General features: G+C 62.3%; 2 protein-coding genes across 3 annotated transcripts in view; one reads left to right on the top strand and one right to left on the bottom strand.

The window, feature by feature from the left end:
* TLE6 (TLE family member 6, subcortical maternal complex member) overlaps positions 1–3,971 on the top strand; it is a 10,208-nt gene extending 6,237 nt beyond the window's left edge. Inside the window, 12 exon segments of the mRNA XM_039247518.1 lie at positions 89–377; positions 464–486; positions 753–813; positions 888–991; positions 1,087–1,121; positions 1,717–1,987; positions 1,989–2,047; positions 2,049–2,318; positions 2,612–2,753; positions 3,153–3,303; positions 3,522–3,598; positions 3,714–3,971. Coding sequence (XP_039103449.1) covers positions 89–377; positions 464–486; positions 753–813; positions 888–991; positions 1,087–1,121; positions 1,717–1,987; positions 1,989–2,047; positions 2,049–2,318; positions 2,612–2,753; positions 3,153–3,303; positions 3,522–3,598; positions 3,714–3,818 — 1,587 coding nt within the window. The 3' untranslated portion in view covers positions 3,819–3,971.
* A 1,681-nt stretch (positions 3,972–5,652) lies between these two features.
* On the bottom strand, positions 5,653–27,511 carry TLE2 (TLE family member 2, transcriptional corepressor). Of its 2 annotated transcripts, none has more exons than XM_039247545.1 (20): positions 27,323–27,511; positions 27,151–27,248; positions 26,666–26,729; positions 26,168–26,212; positions 23,902–23,964; positions 21,592–21,666; positions 21,223–21,406; positions 20,773–20,792; positions 16,973–17,080; positions 15,797–15,841; positions 15,115–15,264; positions 13,645–13,783; positions 12,756–12,916; positions 11,295–11,371; positions 10,442–10,691; positions 10,019–10,266; positions 9,785–9,932; positions 8,194–8,344; positions 7,273–7,349; positions 5,653–5,957 (listed from the first exon to the last, which is right to left on the bottom strand). In XM_039247545.1, the coding sequence occupies exons 1-20, from the start codon at positions 27,344–27,346 to the stop codon at positions 5,850–5,852; spliced, it is 2,235 nt and encodes a 744-aa protein (XP_039103476.1). In that variant the 5' UTR covers positions 27,347–27,511; the 3' UTR covers positions 5,653–5,849. The 2 variants fall into 2 exon arrangements, with proteins under 2 accessions (XP_039103476.1, XP_039103477.1); XM_039247546.1 differs by having other exon boundaries at positions 21,223–21,403.
* Between the last annotated feature and the right edge of the window lie 246 nt (positions 27,512–27,757).

Below are 27,757 nucleotides of genomic sequence, written 5' to 3'. Positions count from 1 at the left end.
CCCCCCCCGCTCGCTCCCCCCCCCCCGCTCGCTCACCCCCCCCCGCTCGCTCACACACACACACACGCTCACACCCCTGTGCTTGCAGGAGGCGGCCGGGAGCCAGGCTGGCCGGGACTCCTGGGGACCGGCCAGCCCCGCGGCGTCCCCGAACGCAGCGCTCCCAGCCCCGCAGCGCTCCAGCCTCCAGGGGCCGCACTGGGAGGACGTCGTGGCCACTAGGTCCTCAGACTGGCTCACGCAGTGCCCGGGGGTGGACGCCGCCCCCGCCCGCCAGCCGGACCCGGAGCTCCGGCTCTGGCAGGACGTCCTGACCGAGCAGCTCTGGCACATCTTTGCCGGGACCCACGATACTGGGGAGCGGCCGCAGCACAGGCGTGAGCCTCCCTGAGGGCAGGGGGAGGGGGCAGGGGGGTGGGGGCAGCACAGCTGAACCTTGTCCTTCCCCCCCCCATCGTCCTAGCGACAGAGCAGGCGTCAGGCACGGTGAGTGACTCTTCAGTACCTTGAAGGGCTGGGCCGGGGGCGGGGGGGCCGGGTTCCCGGGATCCGTCATCTTCCAGCCTTGGCCCCGATGCCCTCTGGGGACTCAGGACTGTGTCACTAGACTGTAGCCCCACCCAGGACGGGACTTGGGGCTGTTGGCGAGTCCTGTCTACACTGCCTGGGCCTCCCTGAGGTTTCCAGGGTCTAAGACCGACCCTGGGCTGGTCCGTTGGCCTGAACTGATGGTCCCCAATTCCCGCGGGCAGGAGAGCCAGGACCCAGGACCAAGCTACGCGGGACAGGAACAGCGGACCGAAGACACTTTGGGTAATCCCAGTGCGGGGGGCAGCCTGCCCCGAGGACCCCACACCCGCCGCTCACCCGCTCTTGTCTCTGCTCAGTTCTCAGCCCCCCGGTGCCCTCCCTGAGCTCCCCTGAGGGATCCCGCGAAGGGAGCACAGAGCCGGGCACCGAGGCCGAGGGGATGCTCTCCCGCGTGGCCCAGGTGAGGCACCAGCGGAGCGGAGACGTGCTCCAGAAGGCTGGGAGGGCGGGGGGGGGGGGGGGGGGGACTGAGCACGACCCTGGTCCCGCCCGCAGGAGCCTGCCAGACCCTGCCGTTTCCTGAAGCCCTTGTGAGTATCTGTGACCCTCTCTTACGTGTTCCTCTGTCCCTGGCAGGTAGAGGGGACCAGAGGTGCGGGTGTGTCTTCCCCTTCCCCACCGCCGGGCTACCGTCCGCAGTCACTAGAACTGAGGGATCCGGGCAGAAGGGGGCAGCTCGGGCGACAGTCAGGCCAGCATCACTGTCCCTCCCCGCATGACTAGCTCTGGGTTGGCGGAAAGGACTCCCGTGGAAAGACGGCGTCAGAGCTGGATGCAGACAGTCCCGACCTTGCGGTCCGAGGCAGGGGGAGCCCAGCTGGCGATGAGAAGGCTACCTGGAGGGAAGGGGCATAACGGTTAAGGTCTTGATGGATGAGTAGGAGTTTGCTAGGATGGGCCAAAGCATTCCAGGTGGAAGCATTCCTAGATGTTGCTGTAGGGGGGGAAGAATAGGGGTCTGGGAAGCGCCGTGGGGGCGCCCAGCGCAGCAGGGAAACGGGGCCTGAGGGAGAACCCCGACATCTGCAAGAATGAAGCTCCTCAGACTTGATGGGTCCACCCCACCCGCACCCCGGGCGGAGAGGCCCACCGGGAGGCTGGTGACCCGGGGCCTCCCCTCCCAAGATGCTGGGACCCCGAGGACTTTGAGGACACGTGGAAGAGACCAGACGCCTTGCCCTGGCAGTCCAAGAAGCGGGCCATCCCGCACCGAGTGGAGAAGGTGCGGACGCTGAAACACGGGGAGCCCGTGCTGGCCACGGCCGTCAGCAGCTTCCTGCGACACGCCTTCACCTGCGGCAGGGCCGGCGTCAAAGTGTGGAGCCTGGCCGGCCAGGTGGCCGAGGACAGGTATCCCGAGAGCCACCTGTGCGCGCAGGTGAGGGAGGGGCGGGCCGGCTGTGGGGGCGGGGCCTGCGGGAGCCCGGAGCGTGTGCGCCGAGCACGAGGATGGCCCTGCGTCTCCGCCCACCGCAGACCCACCGGGCCTACCTGCGCACCTGCCTGCTGTCCCCCGACAGCACCACCCTGCTCACCGGTGGCCACAACCTGGCCGGCGTGGCTGTGTGGGACCTGACCGCGCCCTCCCTGCACGTGAGCTGCGAGCTGCCCTGCGCCGGCCTCACCTGCCAGGCCCTGGCCTCCAGGCCTGAGGACAGCCTGGCCTTGGCTGGTTTCACCGACGGCACAGTCAGGATCTGGGACCTGCGGCACCAGAGTGTCATCAGGTGAGACCTGGGGGTGGGGCGCGGAGTCACCCTGAAAACCCTGCTCCCCGTTGCCTGAGTAGGGATCCAGCGGCCGCAAAGTGGGAAAACCCCTCGACTGCTTAAATTTGCCCTTGAGAGCATTGAAGGCCAAGTTCAGATTTTGGCTGCATTTCTTCAAAACCCAGTTCTGGCACTTTTGCTAGCCTCAGTTTCCCCATCTGTCACCTGGGGTAGTTAAGTGTATGTGGGGGTGCTATTCCTGGGGCTCAAAGCTCAGAGCCTGACCCCATCCCAATACCCCTTCTGGCCAGGGACCTGCCGGGCCACCCCAATGGGGCCAAGAGCATCGCTGTCAAAGACCAGAGCGTCTGGACAGGGGGTCTGGATACCTGTCTGCGGTGCTGGGACCTGAGGGCCGCCGGGGAGCCCCAGGAATACCAGTTCGAGTCTCAGGTGTGCAGGCTGGGAAGCGTGTGGTCGGCCAGGTAGTAGTAGCTGGGCCTCAGAATAGAGAAGGTGGAGGTCGGGGAAAAGGGGGTGAGTGGGGCCCCACGTCTCAGTGGTGCTGGCGGGAATAGGTCATTAGAGATGCCACCCCCCCCTCGGGCCCCAAGAGCATCAGATACTTTCGTATTATGTTTCAGGTGCTCATAGCCCCATTTAATCTCTACAGTCCTCCCTAAAGGTAGAGAGAACCAACCGACTTTACAGATGAGCAGACTGAGGCCCACCGGTGTGAAGTTGCTTGTTAGGCCCTCGAGGAGGCTGGCAGGAAGTCAGCCCCCAGGGTGGGCCCTGTGCTCCTGGGTGAGGCCAGGACCTGACTAGCTCCTTCCCTGCTGTCACCCCCAGATAATGAGCCTGTCCCCTAGTCCCCAAGAGGACTGGGTGCTGGTGGGCACAGCCAATGGCCAACAGTGGCTGCAGCCCACCCGAGGGGGCCAGAAGCACATGGTGGGATGTAAAGACAGCACCATCTTGGGTCTGAAGTTCTCACCCCTCGGTGAGTGGCCAGGAGCCGTGGCCCCCGGCCTCCCACGGGATCCTAGCCCCACCCCGCCTGCCCCCTGCTGACTCCCCAACGCCCTTCCTCATCAGGAACCGCTCACTGATGGTCTCCACAGAGACTGGGGGGGGGCTACCTGTGTCCCAGATCCCCAGGGGCCCTGCCCTCAGAGGCCAGATTTCCCCCACAAACCGGTCCTCTCCGCCGCCCCCCAGGCCAGTGGTGGGTGAGCGTCGGGATGGATGACCTGGTTGGCGTCTACAGCATGCCCGCGGGGACCATGGAGTTCCAGGTACCCCAGGGGCGGCGGGCAGGGGTCACGATCCAGAGGCCCCAGGGGGACTGGGCTTGAACTATGGGGTGGGGGGGGTGAGCCCTCAGCTCAGGCTGGCCCTCCCCACCCCGAGGTACCTGAGACCTCTGCCGTCCTGTGCTGTGACGTGTCCCCCAATGGCTGCCTGATCGTCACCGGGTCCAGGGACCGCGCCTCGGTGTACCAGGTCACCTACTGAGGGCCACGGTGCCGTGGTCCTGACTCGGGGCCCTTGTTTTTGGTCTTTTTTCCCCCCAATAAGGTGGAGGGGTGTGGCAGGCGGGCCGGGCTTCCCCCGAGTCGCACAGTTGGCCGGCGATCTTTGTCACGTGTAATAAAGCAACTGCAAACAGCAGAGGGGTCTGTGCGTCCTTCCCTGCCCCCCACCCCCCCGCCCCCCGCCTGCCCTGTCGAGGTTTGGAAGGACTCTTTCTGGCTGGGTCTCCCGGCCTTAAGTCCACGTTCACAGGCGCCTCGTCAGGTGGCTTTGCCAGCCGCCTGTGCCACTGAGGGCCGGGCCCTCCGCCCTTGCCAACACCCTCACATTAGCTGGGTGCGTCCCACCTGGGGTGAACCTGAGCCTGAGGGGCGCACCTGGCAAATCTGTGGACATTCCTGGTCGTCATGACTGGGGGGGGTACACGTGGCATCAAGCGGGTGGGGCCAGGGTGCTGCCCGGTCCCCACGGAGCCCAGGGCCCCCCAGAGTGCCGGTCCCTCCGTCAGCCCTGCGAGCAGGGCCAGGACACAGCGGTTACAGCAAACTAGCGGTCAGTCCCTGGCCGGCTTCACCCCCCGCCCGCCCCCAGGGCTCTGGCCCCGCCTGCGAGCCCTGTCCCCTCCTGCACAAGCCTCCCCCAGTGGTGCCCACAGGTCTGCTGTCCTGACCCAGAGAATTTTCCTGTCCCAAAAAGCACCTACAAAACTCCACCCAGGGACCTTGCCATCTCCCTCCAGAAGGTTCACAGCAGCGTCCAGGCCTCCCCTCTGTCCTACACGGCAGCCCATGGGAGCTCCCGGAACACAGATGCGTGTGTCTCTATCCCCACTGGACCGTGTCTAGGGCTCGCGCTGCTCAAGCCTGGGCTGGGGACCTTGCTCCCCTGCAGCTGAGGAGGAGTGGACCTCCGTCCTGATTTCCACCTGGCCCGGCGCCTTACCTCTGAGCCTTCGCACATGCTGTTCCCTCTGTACTCATTCTTGCAGGGCCCTCCCCGTTGGCCGTTTCACCAGTTGGCCCTTGGCGGGATCGCGGTGTTTGCTTAGCACCTCACACCCAGCCACGCCTCCTCGTGCACCAGGCCCTCGGGAGTTTTCTGGGGTCTCACGGGAACGGTGGCTGCACCCCAAGGAGCCATGTTCTCAGCTACACCCCACCCTCCGTACCCCGTCCAAAGGACTGGCGGTGAAAGAGATATAGGAAACTGGCCGGGGCATCGAAAAGCCACGTGGGGGGGCGCCGGGGGCTCTGCCGGTTCAGCGTCCGACTGCGGCTCAGGTCATGATCTCCTGGTTTGTGGGAGCCCCGCGTCGGGCTCTGGGCTGACGGCTCCGAGCCTGGAGCTGCTTCAGATTCTGTCTCCCTCTCTCCCTGCCCCTCCCCCACTCATGCTCTGTTTCTGTTTCAATGGTGAACCTAAAATTTTTTTTAAAAATGCATAAATGTTAAAAAATACAATTTAAAAATCACTAAATAGGCCGCGTGACTTCCTCTCCCCTGCCACAAGGGATCCTGAAGCTACACGTGACGTGGCAGAAATGGCCCCGAAGGACGCTGCCGGCCACGTGGACCCGAGCCGGAGAGAAAGGTCTGCTGTGTCCAACCACTGAGGCCTGGGGGCCCGTGTCACCGGCCTCACGGAAGCCCTGCTGCTTGACGCGACACCCGCTTCCCCAGCCGACCCTGCGGGCTTCACGCTGTCAGAGGAGGAAAAGGGGGCTGCGGGGACGCGCCTTCCGCAGCCGCACGGCCTTCGCGGTCACTGTGCCCGAGAAACGCCACGGTGCCCGGGTCTCCAGCCCAGGACAGACGGGTAGTCGTGATGAGCACGTTTATTTCCCCAAAGTCCGCTTGCCCCTCCCGCGCCGCGCCCGGCAGGGGGAGGTGGGAGGGAGTCGGCCAGAGGGCAGGCTTAGCGCTGGCAGGTGTGAACCCAGAGGGGTGCTGGGGTCTCTGTGCTGGACGCCCCTCCCCCAGGAGCCGGGCCAGGGGCGCGGGAAGGTGGGGGGTCTCAGTAGACCACCTCGTACACCGTGGCCTTCTTGTCCCCCGAGCCTGTCACGATGTACTTGTTATTTCCGGAGATGTCACAGCTCAGCACGGACGATGACTCCTTGGACTACGGACGGGGGTGGGGGGGGAGGGAGAGAAGGAGAGGTGAGGCACAGGGTCTGGTGTCTGGTCCTTTGTGCTCCCCGCCCTGCACCATGATGTTCTTCGGAAGGAAGAGGCAGGGCCAGTGGGGGAGCGGGTGCGACTGGGGCGGAGCCGGGACTCGGACAGGGGAGCCCCCAGTGGGGGGAGCAGGGGACAGGGGAGCCCACAGTGGGGGGGCAGGGGATAGGGGAATGGGGGCGACACGTTTTCCAGAAGAAGATGCACTGGAATCGAGGGTCTGGACAGGTGAGGGGTCCTGGGAAGGGCAGGGCCAGGTTGTCTGTTCTCTGGACACCAAGAGAGAGGGAACTGAAGCCCCGCCCTTTCTGAGGAAGCCCAGAGAGGGTGTGCACCAGGCGCGAGGCCACACAACACAGCAGAGGGCCAGCTGAGGCTTACTGCACAACGACCCTACATCAGCCAACGTTTCCTGTAACAGGCCCAGGGGCCAGCCTGCAGGCTTTACCAAAGCTCCAAATGAGTCTCTGGCCAAGAACCGGGGGCGGGGGGCGCGCAAATATATCTGTCACATTATGCTCCTTTTGTTTTCCACCCCTTTAAGGATGTAAAACTCACTGCACACCCACCAGAATGGCTGGAACAAAAAAGACACAGTAACAAGTTGTTGGGGTGGCGGACACTGCTGGGGGATGGAAACGCTGGAAAACAGCGCCTCCCGGCAATGCTCGTCCAAGAGCGGTCTGTCCCCCAGAGAGAGGGACACACGCCCAGGGCAGCCAGCGCAGGGCACAGGCAGGCGCCCACTGAAGGGTGAATGGACAACACGACGCAATCCACCTGCTCTAGGCTGTGGTCCGGCCCAGGAGGGACAGCCTGCCACCTGCCACGGCGTGGACGACCCGGAGGACACCGTGCACAGTGACAGAGGCCAGACACGGAAGGACACATCCTGCGTGACCCCACGCACAGGGGTCCCCAGAGACAGAGAGTAGATGGTGGGAGCCGGGGGTGGGGTGGGGGGCGGGGAGTCCCTGCTTCATGGGGACAGACTCTCGGTCTGGGGAGATGGAAGGTTCTGGAGACAGATAGCCAGGGTGGTTATACAACAGAGTGTGCTTGGTGCTTGGAAATGGTTACAATGTCGAATGTTAATGTACTAAGAACAGTAAGTGCGCACAAGAACCCAGGCTGCACTTTGCAGGCCCTGCTGTTAGGAGTCTGCTGGCTGCAGGGAGGGGGGAGGGAACGCAGTTTGCGGTTTAACCACCGGCCCGGCCACCCGGGGCCCAGCGCGCCTGCAGGTGGTGGCTGCTTACCTGGAAAATGCTGGCTCCGTACGGAGTCCTCCAGGCGTTCAGAAGGTTGTCCTTCCCAGTGCTGACAAACCAGCGCCCTGGGGGTGGGGGGGAGGGAGCAGGGGGGTTCCAGATGGGGAGACCAGAGAGGCCCCCCCAGCTGTGGGCTGCAGGGGGGCGTCCAGCAGGCCTGGTCTCTCCCTTTCTTTCTGGCACCTCTGCTCTCACAAAGGGAACACGGGGCCCCTCCCCCTTCCCCCATTTTCCAGATGGTGAAGTCAAGGTCCCCGGTGGGGGGGCAGCATGCGGCCTTCAAGAAGGGGGTGCCCCAGGAGAGCGTAGCCAGACAAAACATAAGCTGCCGGGTACCTCTGAATCTTGGGTAAATCACAAACCGTTTTGACACGGACGCGCCCTGAGGATTTCCTGACTGACTTTCAGGCCGGTGTGTCCCACGCGCTGCTCGGGGCACAATGAGTGTCCGTCTCCCTCACGCAGTATTGGGGCTCTTTTTGTGTTTTACCAAATCTGTTGCTTTTTAGCATAAGCGTGTCCCGTGCAGCACTTGGGGAAAACTTCCGCTAACAAACGATTTGTTATGATTCAAATTCCACTGAGGGGCGCCTGCCTGGGGGGCTCAGTCGGTTGAACGTCCGAGGTGGGTTCAGGTCACCATCTCACGGTTCGTGGGTTCGAGCCCCGCATCGGGCTCTGTGCTGACAGCTCAGACCCTGGAGCCTGTTTTGGATCCTGTGTCTGCCTCTCTCCCTGCCCCTCCCCTGCTTGGGCTCTGTCTCACTCTCAAAAATAAACATTAAGAAAGAAAGAGAGAGAGAGAGAGGGAGGTTCAAATTCCCCTGGGCATCCTGTGTTCTGGAGTGGGCGCTGCCTGCTGGGTGTGGTGCCCCCCCAGTGCCGCCCCCCCCCCCCCCGCGGACACACCGCAGGAGGCGAACTTGAGGGCCAGCACACAGCTCTCGTGAAGATGCAGCTGGTACTTCTCCGGCTTGCGCACGTGCAGAACCTCCACGTTACTGCTCTCCATGCCCACGGCCAGCCAGTCCTGGTTGGGGCAGTGGCCCAGGGAGAAGATCTGGGGGTGCGGAGGGGAGAGGGGCGTCAAAACCCCCTGCAGAGGTGGAGGACACCCAGAGCGGGGAGGGGGGAGGCCCTGCGTGGGGAGGCAGCTGGCCCAGGGCCTGGAACGCGGCAGGCAACGGCATGTCGGATCATTAATATTAATCAGAATTACACGGAACCCTGGGGCCTCACATCCATTATCTGCTCCGAACGCACAACAGCTCTGGGAGGGAGGGAGGGAGGGAGGGAGAGGGTGAAGCCGGCGAGGACAGTCGGCCCCGCCTTGAGCAGATGGCGGAAGAGAAGCTTGAGGCCAGGGCTCGCTCAAGGTCAGAGATCCGTGAAGGATGAGGCCTTCGGACTCCCAGCTCGGGACTTTTCCCCACTTGGAACACTTCCTTTTGCTTGGATTTGAAAGGACTCGGTGGCCTCATTATGCCATGCCCCCCCCCCCCAACAAGCGAGGCAGAGAGGGGTAACGCCTGCTCCATCCTGAGCCCCCGTCAAAGTCCACAAAGAACCACACACTGACATCAGACTGCTCGCCTCACGCGTGCTCTCCTGCCCGTACAGGCTTCCTGCACAAAGACGGGGGCCCCGTGGGACGGGAGACACCACGGGATCCCCAGAGAACGGCCCATCTAAGTCTCAGGGACAGGGGCCTGGACAACTATATCCAGCTGCACCTTATCAAGTTCCTTATCAAAGAAACTTCTAAGCTAAAGAGACGGTAGAACAGAGAGTTTGGGAGTTAGCTACACCTCCAGGCTTCAAGAAAGGGGGCAAAAATGGAGATGGGTTTTAAAGGATGAGCAGGAACTCACAAATTGGAGAAAGGGAAGGAAAAGCCTGTCAGCTGGAGGGGACAGTAAGTGGAGAGGCCTAGATGAGTCAGAGGGCATGGCATGTGTGAGACTAAAGCACGGAGGCCTCAGCCCCCAAGGCAGTGGGAGAGAGGATCTGGGTGACTCTGCTCAGCTCTGAGGACTCTCTAGATCCTGTCCAGCCCTTCTGTTCCATCCTTTAGCCGGATCCCCAGGAACCTCTCTGCCCAACTCCTGTGTCAGCCTCTGCCTGTCGGCCTGGATCAGTGGCTCCCCTGTGGTGAGTCCTGGGGATGGTCAGGAGCTCTCGGCAGAGCCAAGAGACTGAAGGCTGGGAGGAGAATCCGGCTACCAGAGGACAGGAAGGAAGGAATGGGGGAGTGACTTGGCAAAAGCATCTGGGAAAGTGATCTGAGGGTCTCAGCGGACCCCCAGCTTACTCTGAATCAGCGCCTTTGTGTTTCCCTGAGGGGAAGGCCTGCGGATGTGTGAGAAGGACAAAAAAGATGGACACGGAGAGCAGGTAATTGGTCCCACTCAGCTTCTGGCAGTGAGTGCCTCGTGGGGAGAGAAGGGGCCTCCGGATTCCTGAAGCTTCTATCGCCCTCCCAGCAGACCCCCTGCCGCACCTGAGAGCAGAAGTCGTGCTGCTGCAGCTGGCGGCCCTCCCGCAGGTCCCAGCAGCGCACCGTGTTGTCCAGGCCCCCGGTCCAGAGCCGAGTGCCATAGTCGGAGATGTCGATGCAGCTGGCACCGTCGGTGTGGCCCTGGAACTGCCTGGAGGGAGAAGGGCCCAGGCGTCAGGCGCTGGGGCTGGGGCTGGTTCCGCTCCAGCGCCGGGGGCCGGGGGGGGAGGTACCCACCTGACCATGGTCTGGTTCTGCAGGTCCCAGACCACGATGTTGCCGTCGCTGCAGCAGGAAAAGCAGACCTTGGCGTCGGGGCTGACGGCCAGGGCGTAGCAGGCCGGGGCCGAGGAGGTCAGCTCGGCCTTGATGCGCGGGGTGGGCGCCGCCAGGTCCCAGATGGACAGGGTGCTGGCCTCACCGCCCACGATCAGGCTCCGGCCGTCGGGCAGCAGCTTGCAGGAACGGATGTAGTTGTCCCGGTTCTGGGGTCGGGAGAGAAGCGACGGTGTGGGGCGGCCCCTCCCCCCGCCCCTCCCCCCGAGCCTCGGAAGCCCCGCCCCCGCCGGAGACCCCTCCCCCTCAGCCCCGGAAGCCCCGCCCCCGCCGGCGGGCCCCGCCCCTCCCCTCCCCCCAGCGCCCCGGAAGCCCCGCCCTCACCAGGCAGTCGAGCTGCGCCACCGGCGTCTTGGCGCCCGGCTGCCCCACGTCCCACACTTTGACGCAGCCCTTGCCGCCCGTGTACACGTGCTGCGTGGAGCCGCTGATGGTGACGGCGCAGACCACCTCGCCGTGCGCCAGCGTGTGCAGCTGCCGCGCGTGCCGCGGGATGCCCGCGCCCACCAGCGCGTCCGACGGGAAGGGCACCGGCTGCATCTGCCCGTCGGCTGACACGTGGAAGGAGTAGGCCCTGCACGGAGGAGGCCCGTGACGCGCGGGGAGGGCCCCCCCGCCCTGGGGGTGGCCCCCCAGACCCCCCCGCCCCCGTGCGCTCGGGGGAGGAACCCCGGGTCCCAGGCGGCGCGGCCCGCGGCCTGGCAGGCAGGGAGCCGGGGGAGCCCAGTTAGACTGACATCAGCCTGCAACTTCGGTTTCTCAGGGGCCAAGAGCCCCACAGGTGGCCGATGGCAGTCAGGTTGGACAGCTGTAGGTCTAGAACATTCCCGTCATGCGTCATGGCGGAGAGTTCCTGGATACTCGGGGCTGGGGCGCCCTTGAGGGGGGACATTCCGCGCCCGGTAGGGTGTGCGGCCGTATCCCAGGCCCCCTCCCATAGAGGCCGGGTGTGGGCGTGACAACCAAAATTGTCACGAGACATGCCAGATGTCTCCGGGGTGGGGGTGGGGAAAGCAAAAGTCCCCCCCCCCCCCCGTTTCTACGTTTTGCTTATTCCATACCTCTCTCTCCAGAGAGCTCCTCAAGAGCCCTTCTGCAAGGACAGCAGGGGACCCCAGCCCCCACCGCACAGTGTAAGCACCCGACAGGAGGCCGGGAGCCCTGAGCCAATACTCACGGCTTTCCCCCCGGGATAGTGGGCAGAGAAGAGGAGATGGACGACCCTCGGAGATGCGGATGAGACTCAAATGCCATCTGCCAAAATGCCAAAGGGGGAGGGTGCCAGGGCGGGTGACTCAAACCCACCTCTGCCTTCCCCCTGCTCACCTGCCATATTTCTCTGTTCATCAGAGGATCCCCAATCTGACCCCCCAGTCAGCCCCTCGCTAAGGAGGCAGAGATGCCCCCTCCTCCCCCCTGCACTACAGATAGGAGAGCAGCGACTCGCACTTGAAGGAGCCCTGAAGCCTTTGCCCGGGGAATCCTAGAAGCCCAGACTTGCAAGGACCCTAATGAGTCTGACCAGCTCTAGAGCGAGACTTGGCAAACTATGGCCCCCTGCTCGTTTTTGTAAATAAAGTTTTATTAGTACAAAGCCACACCCAGTCATTTATATGTTGTCTGTGGTGGCTCTGATCCATGAAGGCAGAGGTGAGTGGCTGTGACACAGACCAACTGGTCCGCAAAGCCCAAAGTACTTAATGTCTGGCCTTTTGCAGAGAAGATTTACTGACCTCTCCTGCACAGCATCGCTTGGGTCTGGCCTGTCCCCCATGACAGCATTTTCTTCCCCTGGAGCCACCCTTGCCCACTTCAGGGTGGCTCGCTCTACCAGCCAGCTGTCCCCAGCCTGCCCTCCGGGGCCCACCCAGCCCCTGTCTGCTCGCTCTGCCCCAGCCCAGGGTCTCAGGCCCGGATCCTTCAGGTCCTTCCCGTGAGGCCTCGCTCCCAGGCCTCTCCCCGGGCGAGTCCGTCATCTGCAGTCCTACCAGGATCATGGCGGTGCCTAAAACTCAGGGCCAACAACGTGTAGCAACGTGGCTGGACCTTGAGGGCGTTAGGCTGAGCGAAACAAGTCGGGCAGAGAAGGACGGACACCATACGTCTGCACGTACAGGAGGATTAGGAGGAACTTAACGGAGGACCGTGGGGGAGAAGACGGGGGACATAGTGGGGGAGAGGGAGGGACGCAAACCAGGAGAGACTCTTAAACGCTGAGAACAAACAGGACTGATGGGGTGGGGGAGGGGGAGGGGGAGGGGCACGGGGGAGGGCACGTGCGGGGATGAGCACTGGGTGTTCTATGGAAACCAACTTGACGACAAACTATTTAAAAAAAAAATCAGGGCCACCATCTGTACGCCCTCTGCAAGGGCTGCACAGGCCCCTCGCGCCCCGTGGCTGGCGCTCTGGGCTCCTTTATAACGCGGCATAATCACAGCTGCCCTTTGCGGATATTTGTTTTATTCATATTAAGCTTTTGGAGTCCTGAGACCCTCAGATCATCTTCCCACACGCACTTGCCAAGCCAGGATTCCCGCCCCTTTCCCTATTCCCTTGTCTCCTCTTGCGGAACTGGTTTCTCCTCCCGCCCCCCGCCCCCGTGCCCTCCTGACACCTCCGGGTGCTGAGGACTCACCATGGGGGACCGTCCATACACCACAGAGCCGCTGACCTGGGGCGACAGGTGAAGGCTAACGTAGGAGCTGGGCACAGAGAGGTCCCCGTTAAGGGCACTGTGGGAGCTCAGGCTGAAGGAAGTGGTGAAGGGACTGGACAGGGTCAGGGGGCTCCTCAGGGCTGGGTGAGAAGAGACAAAGATAGGTCTTCAGACACCTGAGACCCAGATCCGGCCTCCCAGGGCCCTGGCTGGTCTTTCGGGGCTGCTGCGTCCTGGCCCAGCATCCACCACCGCCTGTCATATTTCCAGTACTGTTCCCTCCGGCTGATATGCTGTTCCCTTTCCTTCCTCCATGGCTGAACTCCTCCTCACCCTTCAAAACCTGGACCCAATGTCCAGCAACATCTCGGGAGCACCATCGAGCCTGCTCACCCTGCCCCTGGACCTTCTGGCTCACTCCCTCTACCCGAGCCACGGTCACACACGCGGCTGGAGGTTCGGGGCTCTGCGTCTCCGTCCCCACCATCTGGGACCTCCTCAAGGGCACGTTCCAGGGCCGATTTCTTTCTGGGCCCCGGAACCAGCGCAGGGCCCGGCCACAGACGGAAAAGGGGAACGCCGTCATCCTCACGTTAACGATGTTGCCCAGGATCACGCGGGCGATGAGTGCGCAAGGCTGGCCTCAAGCCCGAGGCTGTCTGACTCCAAGCTTGTCTTGTCTGTGCAGGAGGCTAAACCTCTTGGGTAAATCACTTCCCCTCTGGGCCTCAGTTTCCACCACGGTGAGGAACGGGGACAGAGGGGAGGCGGCACCGGGCTCGGAGTCATGGAAAGGCCAAGGCCATCCCAGAGCTGAATCCAACCCCCGCGAAGAGACCTGTTGAGGCAGCCCCCGGCGGACGCTCACCCACGCTGTCCGTGCAAGGTGCTGGCTTGGCGGCAAGCTGGCGGAGGTGGCCGGCTGAGCTGGGCCCCGGGGTGGGCGCATCCTGGGGCGGGGACGAGTCGCAGGACTTGGGGGCAGGAGTGCTGGCGGGAAGATCGTTCTGGGGAGAAAGGCCAGGACTGAACACCCCACCCCCACCCGGGCACCTCGCTGCCCACCATCTGGTGAGAGACTGGACGGAGGAGGAACCTCCGCTCACGGGAGGTGTCCGCACGCCGGGCGCGTGGGGTTCAGGGGCTCGCTGATGCCTCGCGCACAGGGACATGCGGGGTCCGCGGGCTAGGAGCGCCGGGAGGGCCCCTGAGCCGAGTGGCACGCGCCATCTGCCCGCAGGGCTGCACGCGGTGTGGGGAGGGGGACCGACACCTGCTGCCAGAGCCCAGCACACATATGATCAAGTACGCGGTGTGGTACCCGGTTAGGCGTGTGGGTGTAGACAGGCCTCAAGCAAGGGCTCACGGGGCAGGGAGTGGGCACTGCAGAAGGCGCCGGGCGGGCTCCCAGATGAAGGACCAGCACCGGGGGGGGGGGGGGGACCTGCAGCTGTCTCTCCCCGAGGGGACACGGGGACACCTGAGGAGGGGGAGGGGATCTCCAAGGAGGCGCACCCTCCGTCATCTCGCTGCTGTCACTTCCTCTGCCTCCTGAGAAACTTCACATCCTCGTTGGTCTTTCCACTACACAGTCCCACGTGCCCCGCCGGCCATGCTCGCAGGCCCGCAAGGGGGAGCGGGTGCGGACCACGTGGGACCAGGGAGGCCTTCTGAGGGCTTCTCCGGGAGAACAGAGCTGCCCCTCCCCCTCTGGCCTCCCGGAGTGGAGGAGGTCACAGAAGATGCAACGTGAGCCCCAGCCTCCGCGGTTGCTATAGCAACCTGCTGGGAGGGGCGGCCTAGAAACCGTGTACTCTCGGTAAGTGCAGGGCAGGGGTCTGGGGAAGATTTGGGGGAGGGCAGGGCGGGGGTGGGGCGATCAAGGCCCAGGGGCCGTGCTGTAGGGGTTCCTACATCCTACACCCGGCACTGAGAAACTTGTTCCCATAGTGACGCCCTTGCCTTTCGGGAAGAGGGGGCGACCTCCCCTGTGGGGCTGCAGCACCTCTCAAAGGCCTCAGCCTGGAGCGGCCATTGTGCTGCTCACGGTGTTTATTTCCAAGGGATTTCCTATTTATTGCAATTTCTCCGGAAGACGGTGCGCGGTTTTTTAATTCGTACTTAGGTTCAACGGAGCACGTGGACCCGGGGAAAGTACCCGGGTAGAGCCAAGGCCGTTTGGGGGGCAAATGATGGCGACGGAAATGCCGGACGAGCCACAGGAAGGACCCCAGGCGGGCTGGCGTCTCCCTGCTAGACACCTAACCTGGTGGCATCTGTTTCCAGGTCCCCAGGATGCGTAAGAGTGAGTTTCACGGCCTCCCCCCGTGCTCCTTACCAGGACAAGCTCCTTGGCTCTGGGGAGCGGGGAGCCGAGGCTGGAGGCCAGGGAGGCAGGACTGTCCACGAGGTCCCGACGGGCAGGGACGCAGATGGGCGGCTTTCCACACGGGGTGATGGTCGGGCTGGGGGGCTCCGAGGGCGGGTCCTGTGTTTGAGGAGGTGACATTGAGTGGAGGTGAAGTGGGCGAAGGAGAGCCCCTCTCTCTGTACCCCTCCCCAACCCCACCCCAGACTCCAGCCTGAGCCCCTAGGATCTGCCTTGGGAGGATTATGAATCCCCTGCCCCCGTGCCTTACTTTACTCATCTGTAAAATGGGATTGATAGTGCCTCCTCCATGAGCACACATAGAAATGATTGTGTGAGGGCTTGGCTTTGTCTTCCCCACTGAGCAGATGGGGAAAAGTGAGGCCAGGGAAGGGGGCGTACTGTCCCAGACACAGAGTCGGCCAGGGCCAGATGCCATTTCTGTTGCCCCTCACCAGTGTTCTCTGGGCCTCAGTTTCCCGGCCTGTGCCATGGAGAGGGGGTCGGCCTGGGTGTCCCTCTATCCCCTACTCCGCCTACCCCCACATCGCCCTCATCCCAGGCATCCGGGGGGGGCCGGGAACCCCCTTCCCTCTGGGCCCCCCAACACTCTGGAAAACCTACCGCCCTTTGGGCCCAGACCCCAGCTCACCTCGTCCACCACCAGGTTGTAATCGCTCTTGTCTTCGTCGCTCTCCTGGGGGGACATGGGGGGAGAGAGCTCGCCCTGGCCGTGCCCCTACCTCCATGCCCCCTTGGTCTCCTGGAGTCTGGCCAGGATTCTAGGGGTTCAGAGGCCCATTTGCTCAGGTGCAAGGGGGGCTTGGGGGAGGGTGGGCCTCTCGTGGAGAAAAATGAGGGGGACGGAGTTTAGGGCCCAAGACTTGCTGTGGGTCCTCCTGGGTCCCCGTTCCCTCCTCTGTGCAGGGCTGGGGCGGCCAGAGGCCGGGACTCATCTACGCCTCGCTCCTGGCTCTCTCTGCACGGAGCCAGTCACCTCTCAGGACTGGCTTCCCGCCACCGTCCCGGGGGCCTAGCACAGATCTCAACCCCTCCTTAGGCTCCTGGCCTTCAGCCTTGCCTCCTCCAGGCAGCTTCCCGAGCTTGCCCTGGAGGATTTTAACACCTGCCCCCACATCTGTTCTACCTCCTTCTGTGGCTCCCCACTGCCCTTGGCGAAGCCCTGGCGTGGGGGGCTGGCCTCCGGCCTGGCTGGAAAACAAGGAAGACCCCAGGCTGCAGCCCGAAGGCCACATCTCACAGGGGGAGTCTGCCTGCCCCTCCCCCCGATTTTCTTCTTTAAAACAAGATGAGCTGCTGACGGGTATAGAACAAATTGTTATGTTTTTTAAACATCAAAGGCATCTCTGAGAAGCAGCAGGGTCGGCCAGCACTGGGCCAGGAGAGGCTGTCCCTGCCGGTGGGACAGGTGCTTCCGGCCAGCCCGTCCCTGCCCGTCCCTGCCCCGTCCCTGCCCCGACTTGCAGCCTGGCCCCTGAAGCACCAGAGTGCAGTGGGGGGGGGGGGGTTCCCGAGAGGTCCCGACCCTGGGGGAGGGGCCAGGAGAGAGCATTCTGTGCCTCGTGGAGGGACAGAGGGAAGGAGAATTCTAGAAGGCAGAAGGAGCTGGAGCAAACGCCAGGTGAGAAGACGGATACGCGGCACCTGGAGTTGGGCCTGGCTCCTCAGATCTCATTGCTCAGTGCTCCATGAGCGATGGGGAGCTATGGAAGGCCCCAGAGTGAGAGAGTCATGGCCAGAGCTGGGCTCTGGAAGGCTCTGAGTGGCGGGGCTGGGCCCCCCCATCTTCCGCCTGCCCCCCACTTACATAAGGTCCAGACAGATCCTTGTCCTCAGCTCGCTGCTTCCCACTGCCGCCCGGGCCACCCGGTCGCTCCTCTCCTACCACGCTCTCAGGGGGTGAGGGGGATGCGCTCTGCAGACACACCAGGGCCGAGTGGGAGAAAGGGTCCGAATGTCAGCACAGAGCCCGACGCGGGGCTCGAACCCACACAGCGTGCGATTGTGACCCGAGCTGAAGTCAGACGCTTAACTGACTAAGCCACCCAGGCGCCCCCAAAAACAAAATCTTTAAAAAAAAAAGAAAAGAAAAAGGAAGTAGAGACGTTAGAGATGTGACAACACGGATAGAGGCCGTGATGTGTCCCCAAAGTGGAAATCAGCCTGCAGAGAGGCGACCGGCCGGGCGCAAGCCCCAGCCTGGCCCTCCGTTGGCTCTGAGTCCTGGCGCAGGTCACACAACCTGTGTCGTCCTCTGCGAAATGGGGCTGATGACGACAGTGCCTGCCTCCCGGGGTCGGGACGCTTACCCGAAGACGGTGCCCGGCTCACGGCGAGCACTCACCTCACCTCTGCAGTGAGGAGCCGCTCGTGCAGGCAAATTCAGAAACGCATACCTGAGTCTCCCCCACTCGGCTCTGTGGGCCCGGTGTTCTCCATGGGGCACCACATGGCACCGTGGGGGCTGGGCAGCAACGCTGGCCCCGCCCACTTGATGCCAGGCGCACCCCTGAGAACCACGATGTCCCCAGACACGGGCTGGTGTCCCCGGGGGCGGGACCTCTCGTGTGACAACCGCCATTTCCTAGTCCCCCTTCCCTCTCCGGCAGTTACGTTCCCACCACGGAGCCTCTGCTGCCCGGAACCCGTGTCTCTGTGTGTGACATGCATCACACGGCCTGGAAGGAGTCATTTAGGAGACCCGGATGGGAGGAGGCTCGGGGCAAGGCTCAGGGGGGCTGCGGTCCCTTTATTGGGTTGAACAGCGTCTGCCAAAGTTACGTGCCCACCCAGGACCTCACAAGGAGACTTATCTGAAAATGGGGTCTTCGCAGAAGTAATTAATCACGGCGAGGGCACACTGGGGCGGGGCGGGGCCTAATGCAATGGACTGCTGTCCTGTTTTATCAGTTTTTTTATGTTGATTTACTTTCGAGAGAGACGAACATGAGCGGGGGAGGGGCAGAGAGAGGGAGACACAGAATCTGAAGCAGCTCCTGGCTCCGAGCTGTCAGCACAGAGCCTGACACGGGGCTCGAACCCAAGAACCCTGAGATGATAATCTGAGCCGAAGTCAGAGGCTTAACTGACTGAGCCCCCCCCAGGCGCCCCAGGACTGGTGTGTCCTTAAAAGGAAAGGGACACACAGACACACAGCGGAGAAGCCACATGAGGATGGAAGTAGAGACGGAGTGATTCAGCCACAAGCCCAGAGGCCACCAGGCGCTGCAGGGGCCAAGCAAGCCCTCTTCGCTAGGGACGTGGGAGGGGGCAGCCCCGTTCACACCTCCCTTTCCTGTTTGCAGATTCCAGAACAGGGGAGGGAACAAATCCGTGTGGTTTTCTTTTTTTTTTTTTTTTTTTTCTAATTTTTTAAAATTTTTTAATGTTTTATTTCTGAGAGAGAGAGAGTGAGTGAGCAGGGGAGGGGCAGAGAGAGAGGGAGACACAGAATCCAAAGCAGGTTCTAGGCTCTGAGCTGTCAGCACAGAGCTCGACACGGGGCACGAACCCACAAAGTGTGAGATCACGACCTGAGCCGAAGTCAGACACTTAACCAACTGAGCCACCCAGGCGACCCAAATCCGTGTGGTTTCAAATTAGCGTGGGCTAATTTGTTCTAACAGCCCCGGGAAACAAGCAGAGCCCCTTTTCCACACGGTCCCCTTCTCTGTAGGAATTGCCTGAGGGGCCCCGGGGGGCTCAGTCGGTTGGGCATCCAACTCACGTTTTTGGCTCAGGCCACAATCTCACAGTTCTTGAGTTCGAGCCCCGTGTCGGGCTTGGTGCTGACAGCTTGGAGCCTGCTTGGGACTCTCTCCCTCTGCCCCTTCCCCACTTGGCTCTGTCTCTCAAAAATAAATTAAAACATTAAAAAAATTATTTTAAAGGAACTGTCTTTTTTAAATTTTTTTAAAATGTTTTATTTATTTCTAGGAGAGAGAGAGAGACAGCGTGAGCAGGGGAGGGTCAGAGAGAGAGGGAGTCACAGACTCTGAAGCAGGCTCCAGGCTCTGAGCTGGCAGTCAGCACAGAGCCCGACACGGGGCTCGAACCCACGAACCGCAAGATCATGACCTAAGCGAAAGTCGGACGCTTAACCGACGAAGTCACCCAGGCGCCCCTGAAGGAACTGTCTTATATGAAGCAAACAGGGCAAGCTGGCATCTGGCAGCAGAGCTTACCACAAACACAAGCCCCGCCCGGGCAAAGGCGTCTACAGCACAACATTCTCTGGGCATCTGCTCCTCTGACCCAAAGGTCAAAAAGGGCCATTTGAACTGCTCTCCTACACGCTGTGGTGAGCAAACAAGGCCCAGGGCAGGGACAAAAACTGCCACCACCGTCACTGGTACCTAAGCGTCCGCGCACCTACGAGCTACACAGAACAGAGAGATGGGAGGAGACGCCCATCTCCGGGCCCAGTGAAGACGGAGGGTCCCCACCTCTGCTCTTAAGATCTGTGCCTCAAGCTTTGCATCTGGGAAATGGGACCTTCTAAGGGCAGAGGCCATGTGGTCGTGACAACCACAGATGTTCCCAGACACTGCCCAGTGTCCCCGGTGGCAGGGGGAGGGGGTGGCTGGGGGGGGGGTCCCTGGTGCAAGCTGAGATGAGCTCGAAGAGCAAAACACATTTGGATCTTGTACAATAAAAGGAGCATAAAACATGCTATTAATCATTTTTAAGTCGATTACACTTTGAAATATTCTGGATATGTGATGGAAGTAAAACATACCATCTGCATGCATCTCATCTGTTTAACTTTTTAAACATGGCTACTTGGTGGTGGGGGAGCACCTGTGTGGCTCAATCAGTTGAGCCTCTGACTTCGGTCCAGGTCACGATCTCCCGGTTCGTGGGTTCGAGCCCCGCATCGGGCTCTGTGCTGACAGCTCGGAGCCTGGAGCCTGTTTCAGACTCTGTGTCTCCCTCTCTGCCCCTCCCCCGCTCCCTCTCTCAAAAATAAACAAACATTAAAATTTTTTAATTAAAAAAATAAATTAGATAAACATGGCTACTAGAAAATGTGCAATCACATCGCAGATGGTGACGCTGTGAACAAAGGAAAAAACCGCGTGGGAACCCCCCCCCCACACACACAGCGCAACAACGGGCGCCAAGTGAACTCCGTGGGCTGTGCCCGTGTGCGGTTTCCTGCACCCTCTACCGTATTTTACACGAGACGTCACGGCGGGGGAGGCTGGGTACCGGGTACACGGGCTTCCCTGTGCCCTTCTTGGCCCCGTCCGATGCACTGGTAACTGCTTCCAAATTAAGCAGTTTTTTTAAAAAAAGTACACACAGGGCTCACCTCCTATTTCCATCGGGCACCCACTCTGACAGATGGTGACACCGAACGGATGGTGGATGAGCTCATGAGTGGAAGGCGCCACACGCTTGCATTCGCTTATTCAATTGCCAAAAAAAAAAAAAAAGCTCAGGATTGAAAACTTGCGATAAAGAAAACTCTAGCGGTAGGAACATTTATCTCCTGCACCAAAGGCCCCAGAGGAGCAGCGACAACACTGCGTCCTGCCGTGAGGACCTGAGCTGCTCGGCCACATTCGAAGGCAAAGCCAATGTCACCGAGGTTCCGGGACTTACCCTGCTTGGGGCTCTCTCCACTGGCAGGTTGGAGGCAAGGCAGAGAGAGAGAAAGAGACAGAGAGAGAGAGAGAGACAGGAGACCTGAGGGACTCGCAGCCGTGGGGCCAGAGGGCGCGCCCTCCAAGGTCTATAGAGCCCTCCTCCCCCCTCAGATCTCCCTTCTCCAACACCCTCACAAAGGACTGGCCTGTTCTTTCCTGAACCGTTCAGGTAGATGCCCAGAGAGGGCAGGAAGTCGCCCAAGGACACACAGCCATGGGGAGCGAAGCTGACCCCCACGGCCCGCAGGCCCTCCTTCACTCCTCACACTCAGATGACTCGGTGCCTGCCGGTCCCCGCGCCCCCCTCGCCCCCCCGTCAGCGAGTGCCCTCCCGTGCTGCCCCCCCCCCGGCCAGGGCCCCCCTGTGCTGCCCCCCCAGGGCCTCCGCCCCGTGCTGCCCGCTCACCTCTGGGTCCCTCGGCCTCCACGCTTGCCCGGTCTTCCTTGGCAGCCGCAGCCAGCTGGGCCTGGGCGGCCAGCGCTCCCGACAGGGCCAGCAGCCCCGTGGCACTGCCGCCCACCAGGCCAGCGGGGCGAGGGGTGAGGGGCACGGGGGGGGCGTGGTGAGACAGCGGCTGGAGCTGCTGCTGCTGGAGAGAGGAGGGGTGGGCCGGGGCCAGGCCGTGCGGGTGCCCAGCAGTGCCCCCGGGCCGAGGGGAGGCCGGCTGCCCACCCCCACCCCCCGCCCAGCACCCCTCAGCCTGAGCACCGGCTGGGTGCCGGGGACCCGGGGGTGGGGTCTCCCCAGGGCAGGGCAGGGGCTGGGAGGACTCACCCCGATGAGGCTGTTCAGCTCCCCCACGGTCACCTGCTTGGCCCGCTCCACGGCCTGTAGCACCTGCTGCTGATGCTGGGAGGTGGGGGACCGGGAGGGGGGCTCAGGCTCCCTGTCTGCTCGGAGCCCCCAGCCGCCCGGGCGGTGCCCTCTGAGGCCCCCTCCCTTCACCCCATCCTTGTCTCTAGAGCTTTGCTGTTTCTCTTCTCTCCCACTCCATTTTATTTTTAAAAAATTTTCAGGGGCGCCTGAGTGGCTCAGTCAGTTAAGCGTCCGACTTCAGCTCAGGTCATGATCTCGTGGTTCGTGGGTTCGAGCCCCGTGTCGGGCTCTGTGCTGACAGCTCAGAGCCTGGAGCTGCTTCAGATCCTGTTTCTCTCTCTCTGACCCTCCCCTGCTCACGCTGTCTCTCTCTCTCTCAGAAATAAAACATTAAAAAAATTTTAACGTTTATTTATTTTGGAGAGACAGAACATCAGCGGGGGAGGGGCAGAGAGAGAGGGAGACACAGAATCTGAAGCAGCTCCAGGCTCCGAGCTGTCAGCACAGAGCCCGACACGGGGCTCGAACCCACAAACCACGAGATCATAACCTGAGCCGAAGTCAGAGGCTTAACTGACTGAGCCCCCCAGGCGCCCCCTTCCCTTTCAATTTTAAACTGAAGCAAACACAAAGAAACAAGCATACAAGTGCAGATAAAACCAGGAATTACAAATCAGGATTTTTCCAGATCAGGGTCTCCCTCAGCACTATGGACACTGGGGCTGGGTCGTTCTGTGAGGGGGCGTCCTGGGCGCAGCAGGGGTGGGGGGCCGAGCAGCATCCCCGGCCCCCCCCACCCCCACGCCAGGAGCACCTCCCCAAGGGTGACAAGCAGAAATGTCCAAGACGTTGCCCAGAGTGCCCTGGGGCACATGGCCCCAGCACAGAGCCACCATCCACATCAGCATCTGGGTCACCCCCACCCAGGTCACCCCCACCCAGGTCAAAAAGGAGACACTAGCAGGGGCGCCTGCGGGGCTCAGTCCTGCAGACTGTGGACTTCAGCTCAGGTCATGATCTCACGGGTTCTTGGGTTCGAACTCCACACCAGGCTCCACACTGACAGTGCAGAGGCTGCGTGGGATTCTCTCTCCCCTTCTCTCTGCCCCTCCCCTGCTCACGCTCTGTCTCTCAAAAATAAATAAGCATTAAAATTAAAATTAAAATTAAAAAAACAGGCAGAGGGATTTGGCCCTCGCCCTGCAGCTTGCGGACTCCTGATCTAGAAGAACGGAGCTGCCCGGGCACGTACGTGTGTCTTTATTCACTTCTTAGTCTTCGTAACCCTCATTTCTTGCCATTTTCTCCCTCTTCACTAAGCCACCTTGTCCCCACCCTCAGCTTCAGACACCATCTCCACAATCGCCGTCCAACCAGGATATCCCTCCATCCCAAGCTTCCAGAAAATCTCAGATTCAGTGGGGTCCAAAGAGGGTCACCCCTCCTGCTGTTGTTCCCCATCACAACGAGAGCCCCCTATTTATCACAGCGGAAGCTGCCCTCATGTGTCTTGCGGATAGACTGCTCCGGACAAAAGCAGGGACAGCTGATGCAAAGGCCCTGGGGCTGGCAGGCACTCGAGCCGTCTTACCAGCGCTGAATTTTTTTTTTAAGTTTCAGTGAGGTGTTCACACTGCTTATTGGTTCCAGCTTTTTAAAATTATTATTGTGGTTACAAATACGTAAGCTTTACCCTCCTAACCGTTCCTCAGTGCGCAGCTCAGCAGCATCAAGTACATTCACACTGTGTGCAACCATCCGTCTCCAGAACTTTCTTATCTCTCCACAGTGAGATTCTGTCCCCATGAAGCACTGGCCCCCCGCCCCCCCCATCTACTCTGTCTCGGTGGACAGGACCCCTGCAGAGGCCCCCTGCGGGCGGGACTGGACAGCACGTGCCCTTCTGTTATGGCTTATTCCACTGAACACACGCGAGGGCTGGCTGTTACCGGGTGCTTCCTTAGCTCCCTGCATCGCCCTTGCACGGATCAGCTTCCCGAACACCGCCACAGAGGCACAGACGAGGCAAGGCGCCAAGGGCACACGGCCAGCACTCGGACCCCGCAGCCTGGCTGCACCCACTCCTTCCTCACCCTCGGTCCTCAGCTCCCTCCATCCCCGAGGCCCCCCGCCCTCCCCCACCCGGTGCCCTCCAGGCCACCCAGCAGAACCTGCGCCCTCGGCATAGGCATGGAGCCAGCCCTCCCCCGCCCCCCATCTTCCAGCTGCCCTCTGCCCCCCCACCCCCCTGCGGGCAGGCGCACTCACCTCCTGGGTCAGGAAGGGGATGATCTGAGCACAGATACCACTGAGGCGCTTCACGATCTCAGCCTGGCAGGAAACAATGAGGAGGAAGCTTGTGGGGGGGGGGACCCTCAAGTCCAGGGATCCAAGCCTCGGCAAAGCTTGGAGGGGGTGGGGCTGTCACCAGCAGGTGCAAACAGAGGCACTGAAGGCCGAGGGGCACACAGGCTCGGGGGTGGGTGAGGGGCTGCTGAGGAGCGATGTGCTGAGCTGATGGCCAGGGCAGCCTTGAGCCGGAAGGCAAGGACGGATACACCAGCCACCAGACACAATCAACAAATTCCCAGGAAGCAGCGACGCAGACGCCCCACTCAGATGGGGTACTTAGCTGCGGGGTCAGTGTAAACAAAGGAGTGGCCTCTCCAGGCCCCTGTCTCTGGGTCTCGTCTGCAAGCTGGGGCCGTGGCCAGGCAGGGACACCCACATGCGCCACACTGGGGGGGGCCTTGTAGCGTTAGGATAAGAAATATATATACTTGGTTCTTTGTCCCCAGTTCCTGGCACAGAGCCCCTAAAACTCTTGGAATTTCTCAGCGATGGGGAAGGGGGGACATTTGTGCCGTCCCCAGTAAGCCCCTTTCAATCATACCTGAGTTTACTAGAGGGATGAGGGTGGAGCTGACCACATGGCCAATGAGTTAATCGCCAGCCTGTCCAGCGAAACCTCCACAAATGCCCGTAACTGGGCAGGCGGAGAGCTCCGGGCGGGTGAACGCACGGAGGTTGTGGGAGCGTGGTGCCTCCCCCCGCCTCCCCTGCGCCTCTCTTCCCCCTGACTGCGCCCGAGTCAGATCCTATAGAACGAGCAGGCAATCTAGGCAAGCACACGGCTTTCCTGAGTTCTGTGGACGGTTCTGGCCGATTGCTGAACCTGAGAAGGGGGTTATGGGAACCCTCACTGTATATATAGCTGGTTGGTCAGGAGTTTGGGCCAGAGACCCAGACTTTTGATTGGCGTGTCCAGTGGGCGGGGTGGTGTAGGGCTGAGCCCTGAACTTGGTGGTGGTGACGGGCGGTGGGGGGTCCGTGCTAACTCCAGGCTGAAAGCGTCAGAACCGAGCCAAATCGTAAAACATCTGCTGGTACCAGTTTGCGGACTGGTTGGTGTGGGGAAACCCACACGTTGGGCGTCGAAGCAGAGGGAATGCAGTAGAGGGAGATCCAGGGAGTGGGGTAGGGACAGGGCGGTTTTACCTGTGAGTTTTTATCCGGACAGGGCCTGGGCCAGGGGTGCCCCGCAGGGCTGTGCAGAGAGAGGGCTTGGGGGGGGAGGGGGCAGCTAGGGGACACCCAGGTGTGTGCCCGTCAGCCCATGCTTTGCCTCTGCCTGGGACAGAGGGGTGCTGGGTGCTGAAGGTATCTGGGCAGAGTCTGAATTCCCAGCAGGACAGACTGGGTCCTAGCACACAACCCCCACCCTGCAAGAGGGTGTCCTTCACGCACCCACGGGACCGCACCGTGCTCCAGGCAGACAAGCCCCCTCCCGCCCGCACCATACCCTGCAGAGCCCACACATCCCAGAGCTGCACACCAGGCCAGGCGCCCCCAGGCACCCACCCTCTAGGCCCACCCGGTCCCTTCCCCACCAGGAAGCCCCACCGTCTTAGGCTCTGCCCACTGCCCCCCGATATTCTGAGGGACTCAATCTAAGATTCCATCAACCTGGGAATCTTTCAGGGCCCCTTATGTATCAGAGAACCCTGAGTTCCGTCTCAGGTTGGAGAGGGTCAATCTTGAACAACCGCAGTCACCTCAGAATGCTTCGGTCTAACTAAGAACCTTGAATCCTACTTAGAAGCTTAGGAGAGTCTCAGAACCTCGGACCGTTACGGTCAATCTAGAACCTTCAAAGCATCAACAGAAGCTTGAGGTCCATCTTAGACCATCTCAGGATCCACCTCCAAACATCAGACTCTCTGGGCTGAGCGGGACCTCAGAGACTGTGTGGCCGCCCCCCTCCCTGGGACAGAAGTGTCTACCTCCTCCCTGACCTGGCCGCCAGCCTCTGTCACAAGCCCTCCTTGACCCGGACACCCGGCCCCGGCTGTCCCTGCACTGCTTGTCCCTCTGCCGGACCGTGTGACTCCAGAAGTTCAGAAGTGTTTTCCTTTTGTGACGCTGAAATCGGGGTAAAGTCCCTATTCCCTGGGTCAGCTTCACCCCAGCTGGGTTTCTCCGGGGCTCCAGACCCTCACCCTTCCCGCTGAGCACCCCGACCCCCACCAGTTACCTGCTTATGCATTTCAATGTTGAGTCCGTAGGACATCTCGTAGTACTGCAAAGGGAAAACTCCACTGCTCATTGGGAGGCATCCTGGGCCAGTGGGTGCCCAGCCCCGCGCAGGGGGACGCAGGGGGACGCAGGGGGACGCAGGGGGATGCTGGGCCTTCCAGGAGCCCCCAGGCTGGGGGAGTCACAGCAGGCGCAGGGCCTCCCAGCCTCCTGGGAGCCCAGAGGGCAAGACCAGAGGAAGAAGCAGGGAGGGGGCAGGGAGGAAGTGCCCAGAGACCCCAGCCCCCCAGAAATGCCGGGGTTCAGGGTGGTGGGGGGGTGGTGAGAGGGGACATCCTTCCGTCCCATTGTTTGTAAGAGTTGGAGCACCCCCAATTTACAGACAGGGAAACTGAGGCCCAGAGTGGCACGGTGAGTGTGAGTGGGGTTCACACCCCCAGCGCTTTCACACAGAGAAGCCCTCCTGCCGCCCCTTCTGGCGCGATAAGCCCCTCACCATGACATAGTGTCGCTGCATTTCCGTCTTCTCACTGGCCAGCTTCTCGCATTCCAGCTTGAGGCTGGGAAGGAGCCGGGGCTTGGGGTCCCGCTGGGTTCCTGCCTCTACCCCCACCCCACCCCGACCTCCGCAAAAGACCCCGGGACACCGCATCTGGGCCAGTTTCCAGAGTGATGGGTTTGGCTCCTGGCCCCCTCCCCACTTCCTCATTACCGGCCCACCACCCGGTCCCAGTCCCTTCCCGCCCCTTCTCAGGCTCCAAGTGTCCCAGCACTGACGGTCCCCGGCCGCCTCACCTGCGCTGCCACCTGGAAGCCCTCCCTCGCCCCTGGGGGAGGGGGTCTCCCTCTGCCCCGCACCCGGGAGGCCCCGCTCCCGCCTGGCTGCACCCCTGGGGCCCCAGGGGCCGGGTCGCTCTCCCCGGGGCTCCCAGGTGGGCTCCCGGGTCCCCTGGGGCGGGGGCGGCCCCGGCCCCCCCTCACCTGTGGTACTGAGCCTGAAGAAACTGGAATTCCTCTTTGATGCGGTCGCAGATCTCCAAGATCGAGAACTTGAAGGGCTGGCCGGACTGAAGCGGGGTCTGGGGGGGACGGTGGCGTCTGAGCTCCCTGACGCCCGCGCCCCCCACCCCGCGCAGCCCGGGCCCCCACTCACCGGGTGCCTTCCCTGGGGGTACATCCTGCCGCTCTGGAGGCCCCCCCACGCCGCCGCCGGAGTCCGAGGATCCGGGGGCGCGAGGCGGCGGCGGGGTGGGGGGCGAGGCCGGGGGGCCGCCCGAAGAAAGGAGGAGGGGGCGCGGCGGCGCGGGGCAGGGCCCCCCCCGAGCGCGCGCGGGGTCGGGGACGCGGAGGGGCGCGGGCCGGGTGGGGGGCGCGCGGGACCGGCGCGGAAGGTCGCGCGAGCCGCGGCCGGTGTCGGCGGAGGCGCGGGCGGCGGGCCCCGCGCGGAGCCGCCTCCCTCCGGCGGGGCTCGGCCGGGAGCCGCGGGCAGAGCCGCCTTAAGGTGGCGCCGCCGCCCCCGGCCCGCCCACCCGGCCCGCCGCCCGCGCCCCTGCCACCTCGGGCTGCGGGGGGTGAGGGCCGCTCCCCC

The sequence above is a fragment of the Hyaena hyaena genome, unplaced genomic scaffold (genome assembly GCF_003009895.1).
Source record: "Hyaena hyaena isolate Hyena2069 unplaced genomic scaffold, ASM300989v1 scaffold_296, whole genome shotgun sequence".
NCBI lineage: Eukaryota > Metazoa > Chordata > Mammalia > Carnivora > Hyaenidae > Hyaena > Hyaena hyaena.
This window is presented reverse-complemented; position numbering and strand designations above follow the sequence as displayed.